The 17,628-nt window shown below is 42.6% G+C and overlaps 2 protein-coding genes across 2 annotated transcripts; both read left to right on the top strand.

Moving 5' to 3' along the window:
• The first annotated feature begins 7,499 nt into the window (after positions 1-7,499).
• Positions 7,500-9,524, top strand: LOC115949937. Its single transcript, XM_031067198.1, has 3 exons — positions 7,500-7,662; positions 7,759-8,024; positions 8,166-9,524. The coding sequence occupies exons 1-3, from the start codon at positions 7,500-7,502 to the stop codon at positions 9,522-9,524; spliced, it is 1,788 nt and encodes a 595-aa protein (XP_030923058.1).
• A 1,790-nt stretch (positions 9,525-11,314) lies between these two features.
• Positions 11,315-12,445, top strand: LOC115949930. Its single transcript, XM_031067191.1, has 2 exons — positions 11,315-11,828; positions 12,039-12,445. Exons 1-2 carry the CDS (start codon positions 11,315-11,317, stop codon positions 12,443-12,445), a joined length of 921 nt encoding a protein of 306 aa, XP_030923051.1.
• The last annotated feature ends 5,183 nt before the right edge of the window (positions 12,446-17,628 follow it).

Raw genomic sequence — 17,628 nt, 5'->3', positions numbered from 1 at the left:
CTCCCCTAGGATACAACAGCCCAACAAATGTTGTATGGCTAGAACAACTTCTGCACAAAGTGTTCAAGCCCAAAACTCCACCAGAAAAACACCTTTCTTTGGCCCGAAATTTCTTAAGTGTTTAGAAATATTATAGAATTCACTCTCTCACACAATACACTTTGCTTTTAACTATTTTCTTCATTCACTCTTGATATGAAATTAGTCCATAGCATAGCCGTATATATAGTCTTCCAACCCTTCACATAACCTACATGTTATTTATTAATTTAGAAAACTTCTCTTAATTTATTTAATCCAACTTACATACAAGTAACTCTTTCTTTAACAATTTTTATTATAACTCATCTCTTTATTCATCTTCAGTTATTTTGAGTTTTAACATATTTAATTTAAAATGTACTAACATTCCCCCACTCATTTTAATATTAAATTTGGAAAATGAGAGATTACCGGGCAAAGAGGGATTATTATGCATCATGAAGGTGTGCTCTGCATTGAACCTTCACTTAGTGAAACAACAATCTCTACTCCAGAGTCAGTAGTGGTCTCCGACTTGAACTATGACTACTTAAGGGAAATAAAGTATTGATGCTCACACATAATGATCCAGGTGTTGACATGAGCTTTTATAGCTAGCACTTTACGGCCGTGTGCTGATCCCAGTTTCATGAGTGTATTTGAGATTAAGTCCAAATCTCATAGAGAGCGGCCCCACCCCCACACTCACATAGGTGAAATTTTGTCAAGGGTGCTCCTGTAATTTTGACACCCCACTCATACGAGCTACAAATTTCATTAAGAGTTTTTTACTCAACCTCTCCACATTACAGGATAAATGCACTTACATCATAGGGATGAACAATTAAAAATTATTTATAAAATAAATAATTAAAAAATGAATAGTGCATTTCTTACGACCATCGTATGATTCGTTTTTCCCATTGAACCCAATTCTCAGGATCTCTGGTCCTTGGGTTGGGTATCCTCATACATGGCTCATGATTTTATGGACTTTAGTCCCATCCCCCTCGATGTATTCCAGACTCTATCTTTTGCCAAGGCCTTGGTAAATGGATCTGCAAGATTATCATTAGATTTAATATAATCCACAGTTATGATGCCACTACTCAAATAAGATCGCACGGTACTGTGCTTTCTTCTTATAGGTCTGGATTTACCATTGTAGTAACGGTTTTTAACTCTACCAATTGCGGCAGTGCTATCACAATGAATTAATATAGGTGGAATTGGCTTTTCCCAAAGTGGAATTTCATATAACAAATCTCTAAGCCAATTTGCCTCTTCACTAGCTGAAGCTAATGCTATTAATTCAGCTTCCATTGTTGAATTAGCAATTATTGTTTGTTTTTTAGATTTCCAACAAATAGCACCACTACCTAAGGTAAAAATATAACCAGTGGTAGAGAGAGAATCACCTGACAAAGTATTCCAATCGGCATCACTAAAAGCTTCAATCACAGCAGGGTACTTTTTATAAAATATGCCATAGTTTTTGGTACCAATTAAATATCTCATGACTCGCTCAATAGCTAGCCAATGATCTTTACTAGGCTTGCTAGTAAATCTACTAAGCACTCCTACTGCATATGCAATGTCAGGTCTAGTACAATCAGTAGCATAACGCAAACTACCAATGATACTAGCATAATCCTTTTGATTAAAAATCTCATCATCATTATTCACAGGAAATAAATAAACACTAGAATCAAAAGGAGTAGCTACACTTTTGTGATTATGAAAATTATATTTTCTCAATATTTTCTCAACATAATGTGATTGATCAAGATATATTCCATCACATGTTTTTGTAATTTTCATACCCAAAATAAAATTAGCCTCACCAAGATCTTTCATATCAAAATGGCTTTTAAGCATATTTTTTGTCTCATTTATAACATGCATATTTGAGCCAAAAATCAACATATCATCCACATAGAGGCTAATAATAACATGTAGATTATTCCATGATTTAGAATAAATACATTTATCACATTCATTTGATTTATAACCATTCTCAATCATGCAGGAATCAAACTTTTCATGCCACTGCTTAGGTGCTTGTTTTAAGCCATATAGGGATTTAGTTAGCTTACATACCTTGCTTTCTTGTCCAGGCTCTACAAAGCCTTCAGGTTGGTCCATATAAATCTCTTCCTCTAGGTTCCCATTTAGAAAAGCAGTTTTTACATCCATTTGATGAATTTTCAAATCAAAAATTGCAGCAATAGCAATTAACAATCTAATAGATGTAATTCTTGTTACCGGAGAAAATGTATCAAAGAAATCAAGATCAGCTTTTTGTTTAAAGCCTTTTGCAACAAGTCTAGCTTTAAACTTATCTATTGATCCATCCGGTTTCAATTTTTTCCTAAGGACCCATTTACAACCTATGGTCTTACAACCCGGTGGAAGATCTACTAATTTCCAAGTTCTATTAGAAATTAGAGATTCCATCTCATCATTTACAGCCTCTTTCCAAAATATAGCATCAGGTGATGTTAAAGCCTCTTTTAAATTTTGGGGATTTTCCTCAATGTTAAAAACATAATAATCAGGACCAAAATCCTTTTCAACTCTAGCTCTTTTACTTCTTCTAGGTTCCATTTCAAAATTTTCTTGATTTTGTAAATGTGATGTAGAAGAACTAGGTTGTGACAAAATATTTTCTTCACCCCCACTATTTTTCAATTTAAAAGGAAATTTTTCTTCATGAAAAATTGCATCACCAGATTCAAAAATTATTTTGTTTTCAAGATCAAAAAATCTATAGGCTGCACTATTAATCGCATAACCAAGAAAAGCACAGGTATTAGCTCTTATATCTAATTTAGGTATTTTAGGGTCAGTAAGCCTTACATAAGCAAGACAACCCCATACTCTCAAATATCCCAAATTTGGCTTATGTCCTTTCCACATCTCAAAAGGTGTGGTATGTGACTTTTTATGTGGCACCCTATTCAAAACATGACATGCAGTTAAAATAGCTTCACCCCAAAAATGTAAAGGTGCACCAGATTCAATTAACATGGCATTTGTTAACTCAATTAAAGTTCTATTTTTTCTTTCAGCCACACCATTAGAAGCAGGTGAATATGGTGCAGTAGTTTCATGGATAATTCCCAAAGACTGAGCAAATGAGTTGAATGCACTTGATTCATACTCACGGCCTCTATCACTTCTTATTCTTTTTATTTTTCTACCGAATTGATTTTCAACTTCTTTTAAAAAATCTTGAAATTTTTCAAAAGCATCACTTTTATTTTTCAACAAATAAATAGTTGTATATTTTGAGAAATCATCAATAAAAGTGATAATATATCTATTTCCTCCACGAGTTAAAATTCCCTCAAATTCACATAAATCGGAATGAATTAACTCAAGCAATTCGGTATTTCTTACAACATTTTTATGAGGCCTTTTTGTAATCTTAGCTTGACTACAAGTTTCACATTTTTCAAAATCTTTTGACAGTCTTGGAATTAATCCTAAACTACTCATGATTCCCACATATCTACTATTTATATGACATAAACGAGCATGCCAAAAATTAATAGAAGAAAGCATATAAACTGAACTAGTGGATGCTTTATTATTCTCAACATTCAATTTAAACATTCCATCACAAGCATAACCCTTGCCCACAAATAATCCTTTTTTAGTGATTACATAATTATCAGATTCCATAGTTTGCTTGAAGCCAGCCTTGTTAAGTAAAAAACTTGACATCAAATTCTTCCTCATGGACGGAGTGTAAAAAACATCTTTCAATGTTAGCACACGTCCAGAAGTGAATTTCAATTCAACCTCACCACTCCCAAGAACCTTGGTTTTGCTAGAATCACCAAGCATAATAGTTTTTTCTTCTTCAAAAGGAGTGTACAATTTGAACCAATTTTTGTCATAACAGACGTGCCTATTAGCACCAGAATCTGCCCACCACCCTTCAACATATTGCACCATATTGATGTCTGTAATCATAGCCACTAAAGGCTCTTCGGTTACGTTAACCTGCGGGACAGATTCACGTTTCCGAAATTTGCAAAATCGAGCAATATGCCCACTCTTGCCACAGACAAAACAGGATCTATTAAATTGATCTTGTGAAGGGGGTCCTTGGTTCTTATTGTAATTTTTATTTGGGTTTCCCCTTCCTTGAGGTCTATTATTATTTTTAAAGGCTCTTTTTTTAGGCTTCAATTGAACATTTCTAGGAAAATGATTTTTGGGCATATTATTATTGGCTGAAATAAGGTTTACCTTTGTGGTGGAATTACCATTGCTCTCTTGTGTCATGAGTGCATCTTGTCCTCTAGCCTCCTCCTCCACACGGATGCGTGTGATCAAAGTCTCTAAAGATGTCTCCTTTTGTTTGTGCCGCAAAGTCTTTTGGAACTCCCTCCAAGATTGTGGTAGTTTATCAATTATGCCAGCTACCACCAAATTGTCTCCAATCTTTATGCCTTCGGATCTCAATTCTGCTACAATCATTTGGAAGTCTTGTGCTTGATCCACCACCGATTTTCCATCCACCATTTGGTAACGGAAAAATCTACTAGCAACATACTTCTTTGCACCAGCCTCCTCGGTATCATACTTGCTTTGTAAAGCTTTCCAAATTTTCTTGGCAGAATTGTAAGTTGTATCATAATAATCATAGAAATGATCGGCAAGACAATTCAATAGATAAGAGCGACAATTATATTCATCTTTTGTATACTTATCTATTTTTTCTTGATGGAGAATATATTCTTCCTCACTCATCTCATCGGTAGAAACTTTTGATGGATTCTTGTCAGTGAGAATGTAGGCGACTTTGAGAAGACTCAAGTAGAAGAGGACCTTTCCTTTCCACCTCTTGAAGTGGGCTCCCTTAAAGCGAAAGGGCTTGTTGAGATCTCCAACAGGTTCATTTGGTTTCTCTTGTGTAGGCTCCATGTGTTGAATCTCCTTAAAATTGTTGGTGCAAACACAATAATAATGGAAATAACACAATGAGAAACTGAATAGTACTTCTAAATATTATTAATTCAATGAGAAAAATTACACAACACTATTTGGACTGAGGCGCGGCACTCGCTCTCTTTAAGGAGATTCAAGCCCTTGGTTGGCTAAACTTTGTAACCGGTGCAGACCTTCTCTGACTTGTCTCCCCTAGGATACAACAGCCCAACAAATGTTGTATGGCTAGAACAACTTCTGCACAAAGTGTTCAAACCCAAAGCTCCACCAGAAAAACACCTTTCTTTGGCCCGAAATTTCTTAAGTGTTTAGAAATATTATAGAATTCACTCTCTCACACAATACACTTTGCTTTTAACTATTTTCTTCATTCACTCTTGATATGAAATTAGTCCATAGCATAGCCGTATATATAGTCTTCCAACCCTTCACATAACCTACATGTTATTTATTAATTTAGAAAACTTCTCTTAATTTATTTAATCTAACTTACATACAAGTAACTCTTTCTTTAACAATTTTTATTATAACTCATCTCTTTATTCATCTTCAGTTATTTTGAGTTTTAACATATTTAATTTAAAATGTACTAACACTTTGTTAAAGAAAAAAAACATAGTAATGATTTCCAATGTGTATAACAATGATAATAAAATTTCAGGACGCTTGTACCCTGTGAAAAAGTATAATTTGACCACTTAAATGGACCAGAATATTAGGTGATATTTGGTAATCGTATTTGTTTTTTATTTTCAAAATCTTGTTTTCAGGAATATAAAGAAAAAATAATTTTTTTTATATTTTTGAAATCAAAACATGTTTTTTTAGGAATATAAAGAAAAAACAAAATTATTTTTAATATTTTTGAAATCAAAACATGTTTAGTTAGTTGAAATATATAAAAGAAAAAAGTTTTTTGAAGAAAAAAATATAAAATACTAAAATATGTTTTGAGAACAGTTTTTGTTTTCTGTTCATTTTGAATTGAAGAAAAAACATTTTTTTTTTAAATATTTTTGAAATCAAAACATGTTTAGTTAGTTGAAATTAAAAATAAAAAAATAAAAAATAAAAAGTTTTTTGAAGAAAAAAATATAAAATACTAAAATATGTTGTTACTTAGATTTGAACTCTAATGCTAATTCATTAAATGAGAGAGATTTATTAAATTAAATATGTGTTTTCATTAATTTTTGAAAATTAGAAACTGAAAACAGCATTTTGCATGTTTTTAGTTTTCTTTACAAATTGAGTTTTGAGAACAGTTTTTGTTTTCTGTTCATTTTGAATTGAAGAAAAAACAATTTTTTTTAAAATATTTTTGAAATCAAAACATGTTTAGTTAGTTGAAATTTAAAAAAAAAAAAAAAAGTTTTTTGAAGAAAAAAATATAAAATACTAAAATATGTTGTTATTTGGATTTGAACACTAATGCTAATTCATTAAAGGAGAGAGATTTATTAAATTAAATGCGTATTTTCATTAATTTTTGAAAATTAGAAACTAAAAACAGCATTTTGCATGTTTTTAGTTTTCTTTACAAATTGAGTTTTGAGAACAGTTTTTGTTTTCTGTTCATTTTGAATTGCCAAACAAGTTTTTTAGTTTCAAAAATAGAAAATTGTTTTTGGAAACTGAAAATAAAAGAGGAAAAACAGTTACTAAACATATCCTTAAGTTATATTTGGTAACTGTAACGGTAAAATTTCCAAGTCAAACAACGGGCCTTGGGCCCTATACAGAGTCCAACTACAACCAAGGAGAAAATGGGTCGCCAAAACAACTTTCAGCCCAACCTTGATAAGTCCAAACTTATTTAAAAAAGACATCCGAGGAGGAATGTCTCCTTGGACGTGCCAAATATGGACCCAACATGCACCCTATCCATAATGAGAAGTCATTCCAAACAAATATTGGTAGTAAGGATGAGCCTCACAAAGCAGGAAGAAGAACGAGAGCATAGGATGTTCAGGGGGAGACCCCAACTGCCGCATTAAATGCAAGGAAACTACTTTTCTGGCCGCATTAATGTGGAGAGGACAGGCGAACAGTGTTACCTTGGCCACTGCAACTCACAGAAAGGTAGGGTGGATGTCCGATGGGACAGGCACTCAAGTGAAGGTCCAGATAATCAACAAGTGTAGGGCTCTTATCACTTTAAGAAGCCTATATAAGAGAAGGGCATCCCCATGAAGAAGGGATCGGAAAAAGCCAGAAGAAAGAGAGTAAGACTATATCCTTTAATCAGGAACATAGGTGCACCCACACATTTCCTCGGACCGAACATCCAGTGGAGATAAAGGAGATATTCTTACGTTCAACCGCTGCATGGCTTGAAATTAATTAACATTCACTTCGTTGAGTCCTAGTTCTGTAACCCGCTCTCTACAAATTCATTATATAGGGCTCTTTGGGCCAAAGTCACCTACTTGCTGGGCTTGGGCCTTAAAAACTGACCCTACAATTGGTGCTGTCTGTGGGAAAAACTTATGTCTCGACAAGTGAAACCATTAGAGATGGAAGGATCAGGTTCACGCCAAACCGGACGCGCAGATTCCCAACGGCAGGACAACTTTTTGAATCTCGAACGGGAGAAAGATCAAGACAAGCAGCAAGAGGGCAGTGTGAACACCTCCCACACGAGCAGAAGCCGCTCGAAAGGGAAAGGCCATGCATTCCGTAAGCGAAACGATCGAAAGGCTTTATAGCAAGAAATTGATGACTTGAAGAAGAAGCTACGCCAAGCGTAGCGAAAGTGTCCTTCACCCGATTCAGACACCAGTAGTGATGAGAACGATGAATACAGGCGAAGATCAAGAACCCCTCCAAGCGAAACTTTTTCCTATGAGGAAGAGCAGCCTCGTAAACGCGGCCACAAGAGCCCGCCATACCAAGGCCTGGCCAACGATGCCATGAGTAAGGCCCTGGACCGCATCTCCCAGTCGCCTTTCACGCGCAGAATAGAGGAAGCAGAACTTCCTCAGCGGTTCCATCAACCAACCTTTGCCATATACAATGGTCGGACAGACCCAGTAGAGCATGTAAGTCAGTTTAATCAGACGATGGCCGTCCATTCCAAGGACGAGGCGTTGATGTGCAAGGTGTTTCCGTCCAGCTTGGGACCTATGGCGATGAGATGGTTTGATGGCCTTAAGCCAAATTCCATAAATTCCTTTAAGCAGCTGACACAGGCATTTGGCTTCCGCTTCATTACCAGCAGCAGAGTCCCTCGGCCCCTAGATTCCCTCCTATCCCTGTCCATGCGAGAAGGAGAGACACTGAAGGCCTATTCAGACAGGTACTGGGAAATGAACAATGAGATAGAGGGAAATTACGACGACGTTGCCATTAGCACATTCAAAAGGGGCCTGCCGACAGAGCACGGTTTAAGAAAATCCCTGATTGGGAAGCCGGTCACTAGTGTGCGCCAACTCATGGATAGAATTGACAAGTACAAAAGGGTTGAGGAGGACCAGCAGACGGGGAAGGGCAAAGCGAAGGTTGTCCCTCAGGAGAGGAGGGACTTCAAGTCGGACCACTTTAACAGCAGTAACAGGCCGAGAAGAGACTACGCGGAACAGTCTGGATCCACTAGGGCACAGGCAGTCCATGCTATGTTCCGAGAACCATTACACAAGATCCTAAAGAAGGTGAAGTGCGAACCATTCTTCCAATGGCCAAGCAGGATGGCAGGTGACCCCTCGAAGCGTAACCAGAATCTATATTGCGCGTACCACCAAGAGCCGGGTCACCTCACCGATGATTGTAGAAATCTGAAAAACCACTTGGACCGGTTAGTCCGAGAAGGGAAGTTGAGACATCTATTACATCACCCTGTGGGATGGCAGAAACAATCAAATATCGAAACCAGGCAAAGCGCATTGAGGCCGCCCATTGGCACAATAAATGTCATTCTCGCCGCACCTGGAAGGACCGGATCCAATCCTCTCAGAGTAATGTCAGTGAGCACGCTCCCGCCTGAAGCCGATGACAGGGAATCTAAAAGGGCCCGAGCGAGTCTCACGCCCTTAATCGGATTCTCGGATGAGGACAAACTGGGAACCCTTCAACCCCACGACGACGCCCTAGTCGTCACGCTCAGAATTGGGGGTTATGACGTGAAGAGGGTGCTAGTTGACCAAGGCAGCGCCGTGGAAGTAATGTATCCCGACTTGTATAAAGGATTGAACCTGAAGCCAGAGGACTTGTCGGCATACGACTCCCCTTTGGTCAGTTTTGAAGGAAAAACAGTCACCACGAAAGGTATGATCAGGCTGCTTGTACAAACAGACTCAGACGTGGTGGAAGTGAACTTCATCGTGGTAGATGCGTACTCCCCCTACACAGTCATCGTGGCCCGCCCGTGGCTTCATGCACTAGGGGCTGTGTCGTCAACCTTACACCAAAAAGTGAAGTATCTGTCAGGAGGTCGAGTGAAAGAAATAATAGGGAATCAGGTTATGGCCCGGCAATGCATCGTGTCAGCAATCTCACGACGACCAAACAGTGAGCCCTCCATCTCAGCCGAGAAAGGCTTATAGCAACTAACGACATTGGTCCGAGCCCCGGGTAGTGGAGGACCCACCATGGAGGTGAGCTGCGAGGATCTAGAGAAAGTACTTGTTGGATCAGACCCAGAGAAGTTTTTTCAGGTCGACTCGGAGTTACCGCCCCAAGAGAAAGCGATACTGATTGATTTTCTAAGACAAAATGTGGACGTATTCGCCTGGGACGCCTACGAGGGCCCTAGGGTTGACCCAAACTTCATTTGCCATCGCTTTAATGTTAGTCCGGCTATAACACCCAAGAAGCAGCCTCCTCGGCGACCGTCGAAAGAACATGCAGACGCCGTGAGAGAGGAGGTCATAAAATTGAAGAAAGCGGGGGCTATCAAGGAAGTATTCTACCCCAAATGGTTAGCCAACACAGTCGTGGTAAAAAAGAAGAATGGGAAATAGCGGGTCTGCGTAGATTTCACGGACCTAAACAAGGCCTGCCCGAAGGATCCCTTCCCCATGCCGCAGATAAACCGATTGGTGGATTCGACCGTCGGACACCCCCGAATGAGTTTTTTGGACGCCTTCCAGGGCTATCATCAGATACCCCTGGCTGCCGAGGACCAAGAAAAAACTGCTTTTGTCACCCCCGTCGGAAATTATCATTATAAGGTGATGCCCTTTGACTTGAAGAATGCCGGATCGACCTACCAAAGGATGATGACCAGGATGTTTGAACACAGATGGGTAAGAGCATTGAAGTTTATATAGACAACATTGTGGTAAAAAGCAAAGTAGTGGCCAACCACGTCAGAGACCTCGGCGACATCTTTCAAATTCTGAGAAAGTACAAGCTGCGACTCAACGCGTCCAAGTGTTCATTTGGGGTGGGATCAGGGAAATTCTTAGGTTACATGGTGACCCACAGAGGCATCGAAGTTAACCCTGACCAAATTAGAGCTATCCATAGCCTGCAGCCCCCTCGGAATCCCAAAGAGGTCCAAAAGCTCACCGGCATGATCGCCGCTTTAAACCGTTTCATTTCTCGCTCAGCAGACAGATGCAGACCTTTCTTCCTCCTCTTAAACAAGTGGAAGGGTTTCGAGTGGACCGAGGAATGTGCTTTAGCTTTCCAACAGCTTAAGGAGTACCTCGCCTGACCACCAATTATGTCAAGTCTTGAGGCCGATGAGGTGCTATTCGCCTACATTGTTGTGGCCTTTCATGCAGTAAGCTTAGTGCTAATCCAAGAAGACAATGGCATGCAACGACCCGTCTACTACGTAAGCAAATCGATGCACGAGGCAGAGATCCGCTACCTCCCCCTCGAAAAGGCCGTCTTGGCAATCGTACAAGCCACGCGAAAGCTCCCCCACTATTTCCAGGCACATACTGTAGTTGTACTAACCCAGCTTCCGCTAAAGTCCATTCTCCGAAGCGCCGACTACACGGGCAGAATTGCAAAATGGGGGACAATCCTGGGCGCCTTTGACATTAGGTACATGCCTCGCACTGCTGTGAAGGGTCAGGTCCTCACAGATCTAGTAGCCAAATTTGCGGAGCCCACTCTAGAAGAAGGGGGAGGATTACTAAGCCCTGACGGGAAATTGATAAGCACAATCACTCAGCAAGAGCCTAGTTGGTGGAAAGCACACATCGACGGCGCAGCCAACCAAAGGGGCTCAGGTGTGGGGCTCGTTCTAGTCTCCCCCGAAGGTATCACCATCGAAAAATTGTTAAGGCTTGGCTTCTCGGCCACGAATAACGAAGCAGAGTATGAGGCATTATTGGAAGGAATGTCAATGATCTAGAAATTGGGTGGAAAATCCGCGACCATGTTCTCGGATTCAAGACTCATCGTCGGACAAGTAAATGGAGAGTTGGAGGCGAAGGACGAAAGAATGCGAGAGTACCTCGCCCAAGTTAAACGCCTGCAAACCCATTTTTGTCACTTCAATCTGGCGCACGTATCCAGGAGCGGGAACACCCATGCTGATTCTCTTGCAACGCTCGCCACCTCCTCGGCCCAGACACTTCCCCGGGTTGTTCTAGTAGAAGATCTCTACCGCCCAGCAACGGAAAGGGCCAACAGAACACGAGTCCACAATATCAGGTCTGGACCTAGTTGGATGGATCCTCTAGTGCTGTTCTTGAAACATGACACCTTGCCAGATGATAAGCACGAGGCCGACAAGATTAGAAGGAAGGCCTCTCGATTCTGGTTGTCCAAGGACTCCAAACTGTATAGGTGCTCGTTCTCAGGGCCGTACTTGTTGTGTGTGCACCCAGACGCCACTAAACTCATCCTGGAGGAATTACACGAAGGAATTTGTGGAAGTCATACGGGGGGTAGGTCCCTGTCCCATAGGGCCATAACGTAGGGCTACTGGTGGCCGAGCATGCAGAAAAAGGCGCAGGAATATGTGAACAAGTGCGACCAGTGTCAAAGGTTCGCCCCGAATATACACCAGCCTGGTGGAAACCTTAACCCGCTGTCCAGCCCTTAGCCATTCGCACAATGGGGCCTAGACATCCTGGGACCATTCCCCAAAGCAACAGGGAACAAGAGATTTATTCTCGTCGGCACGGATTATTTCACGAAATGGGTCGAAGCTGAGGCGCTGGCGAATATTAGGGACGTTGATGCCAAGAAATTTATTTGGAAAAATATCGTCACTAGATTCGGAACCCATCACACACTGATCTCGGACAACGGTATCCAGTTTGACAGCAAGGCTTTCAGAAGATATTGCAACGAGCTGGGAATTACCAACAAATACTCCATACCGGCTTACCCGCAGGGTAATGGACAGGCAGAAGCCATCAATAAAACTATAGTGAATGGGCTGAAAAAGGGGCTAGACGACGCGAAAGGGAGGTGGGTTGAAGAGTTGGCCCATGTCTTGTGGACATACCACACCACACCACACCTCGCAGGTCCACAGGGGAAACCCCCTTTTCGATAACCTACGGGGCCGAGGCTCTCATTCCACTGGAGGTAAACTTCCCAACATAAAGGACCACTGCATTCTGCCCCAGTGCCAACAACGGACTTCTGGAAAAAAGTTTAGACCTCATCGAGAAAAGAAGGGAAAGCGCAATGGTCCAGCTTGCCCACTATCAGCAAAAGTTCAAGCAAGGTTACGATGCCAAGGTGAAGCTAAGGCACTTGGCGCCAGGGGATCTGGTACTAAGGAAGGTACTGGGCACTGCGAGAAACCCTGAATGGGGAAAACTCGGACCAAATTAAGAAGGCCCATATCGTATCACCTCCATAGCCGGCATAGGAGCCTACTTTTTGGAAGATTTGGATGAACGTGCGGTGCCACGCCCTTGGAATGTAAATAACCTGAAAAGGTACTGTTATTAATGAAAGACATAATTCTTGGCGCCACACTACTGTACAGCTACTTGGACTAAGTGTTAAACAGAACCCAAGTCCTACCTGACTCCTCGGACCACAGACTTGGGGGAAATTAACAGCTCAACCATTTTCACTAAGTGTTAAATAGAACCCAAGTCCTACCTAGCCCCTCGGACCACAGACTTGGGGGAAATTAACAGCTCAACCATTTTCACTAAGTGTTAAACAGAACCCAAGTCCTGCCTGGCCCCTCGGACCACAAACTTGGGGAAAATTAACAGCTCAACCATTTTCGCTAAGTGTTAAATAGAACTCAAGTCCTACCTGGCTCCTCGAACCACAGACTTGGGGGAAATTAACCTCGAAGCCAATTTCGCTAAGTGTTAAACAAAACCCAAGTCCTGCCTGGCCCCTCGGACCACAGACTTGGGGGAAATTAACAGCTCAACCATTTTCGCTAAGTGTTAAACAGAACTCAAGTCCTGCCTGGCTCTTCGGACCACTGACTTGGGGGAAATTAACCTTGAAGCCAATTTCGCTAAGTGTTAAACAGAACCCAAGTCCTACCTGACTCTTCGGACCACAGACTTGGAGGAAATTAACCTCGAAGCCAATTTCTCTAAGTGTTAAATAGAACCCAAGTCCTGCCTGACTCCTCGGACCACAGACTTGGGGGAAATTAACCTCGAAGCCATTTTCACTAAGTGTTAAACAGAACTCAAGTCCTGCCTAACCCCTCGGACCACAGGCTTGGGGGAAATTAACCTCGAATCAGTCTTATCTAATTATTGACTATCATTTTTTACATATTCATTCATTCATGCTTGGTTTTCAACAGTTAATGGCAGAATAGACATTCATTCATGATAAAAGCAGAAAAGAAGGTAGAACAACAAGATTTAAAGGAAAACGACACCTTTCATTGAAATCCAAAAGCGTTGTTTTACAAACATTAACAGAACAAAATATAAAGGGTAAAACAAAAAAAAAGGGGGCAGCTACAAATAAAATCCTACACTACTTTCCTAAGTCTAAACCCTGAGTAGGCTCATGTTGATCATCTGCTGCCTGAGGTCCCGGAACAGTCTCCTTAGCCTGTGCAACAACATCCCTAATTGAGAGACTGTCCTCGGGCAACTTGTCCTTCGTGGCCGGCTGCGCGTCCTCAGCTTCAAGCATAGGGGAGTCCGAGGCTAAGGCCTTCGTTGAGAGAGGCTCCTCAGGGGCAACCGCGTCCGGAATCTCACGAATATCTTCCGGAAAAAAGATATTCTCAACTTTCCGGAGATCGAAGTCCGCTGGAACTGCTGCCCGATCCAAGGCTACACCCCAAGACATGGTGATGTAATCCCTGCATACGACAACCACCTCCTCGGTCAGCCTAACCTCTGTGTCCCTGACTCCGCGATCATATGAGGTCGCCACTGCTTTCTCGGCCACCTCCCTGGCCACGCGGGCCGCCTCCTTGACCTTTGCAAGCTCGACCTTGAGATTTGAGACTGTTTGCTTCTTTGCCGCGAGTTCTGCCTCGGACTGCTAGAGCTGTTGGCGCAGATCCTCAGCTTGCTTGGTGGCGTTTTTCAATCCGGCCTCGGCGCTCGGGCGACCCCTTTGCGCCTCCTTCACATCGCTGCTTAGGCGATCCTTTTCCTGCCTAAGGGCGTCGACAGCCTTCTCAGCAGCGAGGCGGGACTGAGCCTCACTGTGCAAGTCCTCGCGGGCCTTCTTGCCCACTCCTCGGCAACAAAAATTTGTTGAGTGACCTAGGCCAAAAAATAGAGGCCTAATTAAAGGAAAATGATAAATAAACAGATACGGAACAAGAAAGCTAGATAAGAGAAACCTTACTTACCATAGCCATGTCTCTCTTCAGCGACATGAAAAGGTCTGGTTGCCGAGTAGCCCTGAGACCCTCCATATCGTGAGGCAAGAGGAGGGGTTGTTGCAGGGCCTCAGCCAGGAATGGCGCCTATCCTCGTTGGGACTCCCATAGAGTTGCATCCCAAGAAATTGGAGCGCCATCCAACTCAAGCCTTGGCGACCAGGTTCGCTGTTCCCTCCGAATAGCTGCCTCGTCTCGGCTGTCAACGGACCTGGTCCTCTTCTCCTTGGGCTCTTTGGCCTTCTTCTGGTGCTTGGGCTTTTCATGGCCAACCTCGCCCTCCTCCAATTCTTCCACAGGCATTTTTCGCCTCAAATTGGGTATAAGCTGTAATGCTGCATCCGATGTGGGAGGAAGAGGAGGAGGAGCCTTAAAGGTAAGCTGTTCCTTTGGGGCATCTTTGGAGGACTGCCCCTTGTTTCTGTTGGAAATGAGGCCCCTGAGACCAGACCTTGGTTTCAGATCCATTCCTTCTTCCTCGATCTCTTGGCTGGTATCAACTTGTGCAATTACCAAACCAAGATTGGGGGCTGCCGAAGTGCAGTCTAAGTCTGAATCGGAGTCCGAGAGCTCTACTGGCCTGGCCGACACCTCTCCCTCCTCGGCGAAGTGGAACCAGTCTATCTGATCTTCCAAGGATGAATGCGAGGAACCAGCTTCTTTCCCTGGGACAACTGTTGAGGGAAGAGCACGTTGAGCAGGTACCTGGACGAGAGGTAAATCTCTCGAAGCGAGAAATCCTGGTATGGAGATGTCGATGCGTGCTAATCACAGACTACCAGCCCTAATAGCTTGACCAGCGTCCACTAGAGTACGTGAAAGGGGCTCCTAGTCCAAGATCAGAGGTGCAGCCCGCAGTTGCCCGTCCGCACTCACGTAAATTTCAGACCTCATAAGGAAATTGAGTGCCGGGACGTTAACCAAACTTAGCCGAGGAGTCGTACGCGCCTTGTCTGCGAAGCCCAAAGAAAGAGTTACGTTAGTCCGAGGAGGCAAATAAGCAAAACCAAAAATGAAACAAAGAAAAGAAAGATCAAGACTAAGGTCCCCTCCAAGGGATCTAATTCTATGATGCCCCACCTGGTGTTCCTGCCCTGACCGGGCAGTGAATACCGTCGTGCCATAGTCCGGAGACGATCAAAAGGTCGTCCTTCAAGCCTTTGTTGGACTTGGGAAGGCAGGATATCAACCTTAGCTCTTCGGACCTAGATTTCAAGTAATATGACTCACCGAGGTTATGGCATTCATATAGATGAACCACGTCGTGCCATGAAAGGCCGAGGTTCATCTGATCGTTCAAGACGTCTATGCACCCCAGGATCCGGAACATGTTCGCGATGCATTGGTGAGGGGCCAACCTATGGCCACGCAAATAATCCCTAGTAATCCTCCCCATAGGGATGGTCATTCCTCCTTCCACAAAGGCTATCATTGGAATGGCGACCTGCCCCGTCCTTCTCTTGATCAAGACTTCCTCCAAAGAGCAATACTCTAGACCTACTTCCGGCGGAATACGGTACTTAGCCCTAAAGCCTTCCATACCGGTCGGAAAATCTACCATTTTTTCAAGCTTACCCGTTCCCCTAATCCTAGGTGACGCGAAGACGATTTACTTAAGGAAAAACGCCGGAAAAGGCAACGGAAAGGAAATAGGCACTTACGGGTGAGGAAGTCACTGGGAATCTTCAAGGGAATGTCTGCGGAGGTTTGAACGCTTTGAAAGAGAACTTGCTAGAGTGCTCTGAGTGCTCGAGTGCTTTTCCAAAAATGGGAGTAAGTTCCTTTAAAAATCTTATATACCCGGGAGAAGCTGAACGGACTTACTCCCGCCCAGAGAAATGGAGAGAATATCAGCCGTTGATCTGGCGCCCCACCGTTGGATAGAAAGGATATGAAGCCGCTAAGCGCAATAATTAGCGCCTTATGGGTTGCAAAACGCTTTTAGCAGTAATGAGGCACGTGGGGAGCGTACCTCCGCACAGGTGAAGCAGGAATCCACAATAAATGACCCTGTAAGTGTCAAAATCCCGCTTTTTCTCCTCGGATAAGAGGGAAAGAACCGGAATTTTGAGGGGCTATTGTAAGGATAAAATTCCCAAGTCAAACAACGGGCCTTGGGCCCTATACAGAGTCCAGCTACAACCAAGGAGAAAATGGGTCGCCAAAACAACTTCCAGCCCAACCTTAATAAGTCCAAACTTATTTAAAAAAGACATCCGAGGAGGAATGTCTCCTCGGACGTGCCAAATATGGGCTCAACATGCACCCTATCCATAATGAGGAGTCATTCCAAACAAATATTGGTAGTAAGGATGAGCCTCACAAAGCAGGAAGAAGAACGAGAGCATAGGATGTTCAGGGGGAGACCCCAACTGCTGCATTAAATGCAAGGAAACTACTTTTCTGGCTGCATTAATGTGGAGAGGACAGGCGAACAGTGTTACCTTGGCCACTGCAACTCACAGAAAGGTAGGGTGGATGTCCGATGGGACAGGCACTCAAGTGAAGGTCCAGATAATCAACAAGTGTAGGGCTCTTATCACTTTAAGGAGCCTATATAAGAGAAGGGCATCCCCATGAAGAAGGGATCGGAAAAAGCCAGAAGAAAGAGAGTAAGACTATATCCTTTAATCAGGAACATAGGTGCACCCACACATTTCCTCGGACCGAACATCCAATGGAGATAAAGGAGATATTCTTACATTCAACCGCTGCATGGCTTGAAATTAATTAACATTCACTTCGTTGAGTCCTAGTTCTGTAACCCGCTCTCTACAAATTCATTGTATAGGGCTCTTTGGGCCAAAGTCACCTACTTGCTGGGGTTGGGCCTTAAAAACTAACCCTACAGTAACAGTTTTTGTTTTCTATTTTTAAAAACTTGTTTTTGTTTTCTATTTTTA

Source organism: Quercus lobata, chromosome 1 (assembly GCF_001633185.2).
Source record: "Quercus lobata isolate SW786 chromosome 1, ValleyOak3.0 Primary Assembly, whole genome shotgun sequence".
In the NCBI taxonomy this organism is placed as follows: Eukaryota; Viridiplantae; Streptophyta; class Magnoliopsida; order Fagales; family Fagaceae; genus Quercus; species Quercus lobata.
Note: the sequence above shows the minus strand (reverse complement) of the source record. Positions and strands in the feature narration are given on the sequence as shown.

What these genes read in the sequence shown, in the direction of transcription:
- LOC115949930 (XM_031067191.1), top strand. Translation starts at nt 11,315, where the DNA reads ATGTTCTCGGATTCAAGACTCATCGTCGGACAAGTAAATGGAGAGTTG. An exon ending in TTGTGGAAGTCATACGGGGG is followed by an intron (nt 11,829 to 12,038) that starts GTAGGTCCCTGT and finishes CCAAAGCAACAG; the next exon opens with GGAACAAGAGATTTATTCTC.
- LOC115949937 (XM_031067198.1), top strand. Translation starts at nt 7,500, where the DNA reads ATGGAAGGATCAGGTTCACGCCAAACCGGACGCGCAGATTCCCAACGG. An exon ending in AGGGAAAGGCCATGCATTCC is followed by an intron (nt 7,663 to 7,758) that starts GTAAGCGAAACG and finishes CACCCGATTCAG; the next exon opens with ACACCAGTAGTGATGAGAAC. An exon ending in GGACAGACCCAGTAGAGCAT is followed by an intron (nt 8,025 to 8,165) that starts GTAAGTCAGTTT and finishes TCCTTTAAGCAG; the next exon opens with CTGACACAGGCATTTGGCTT.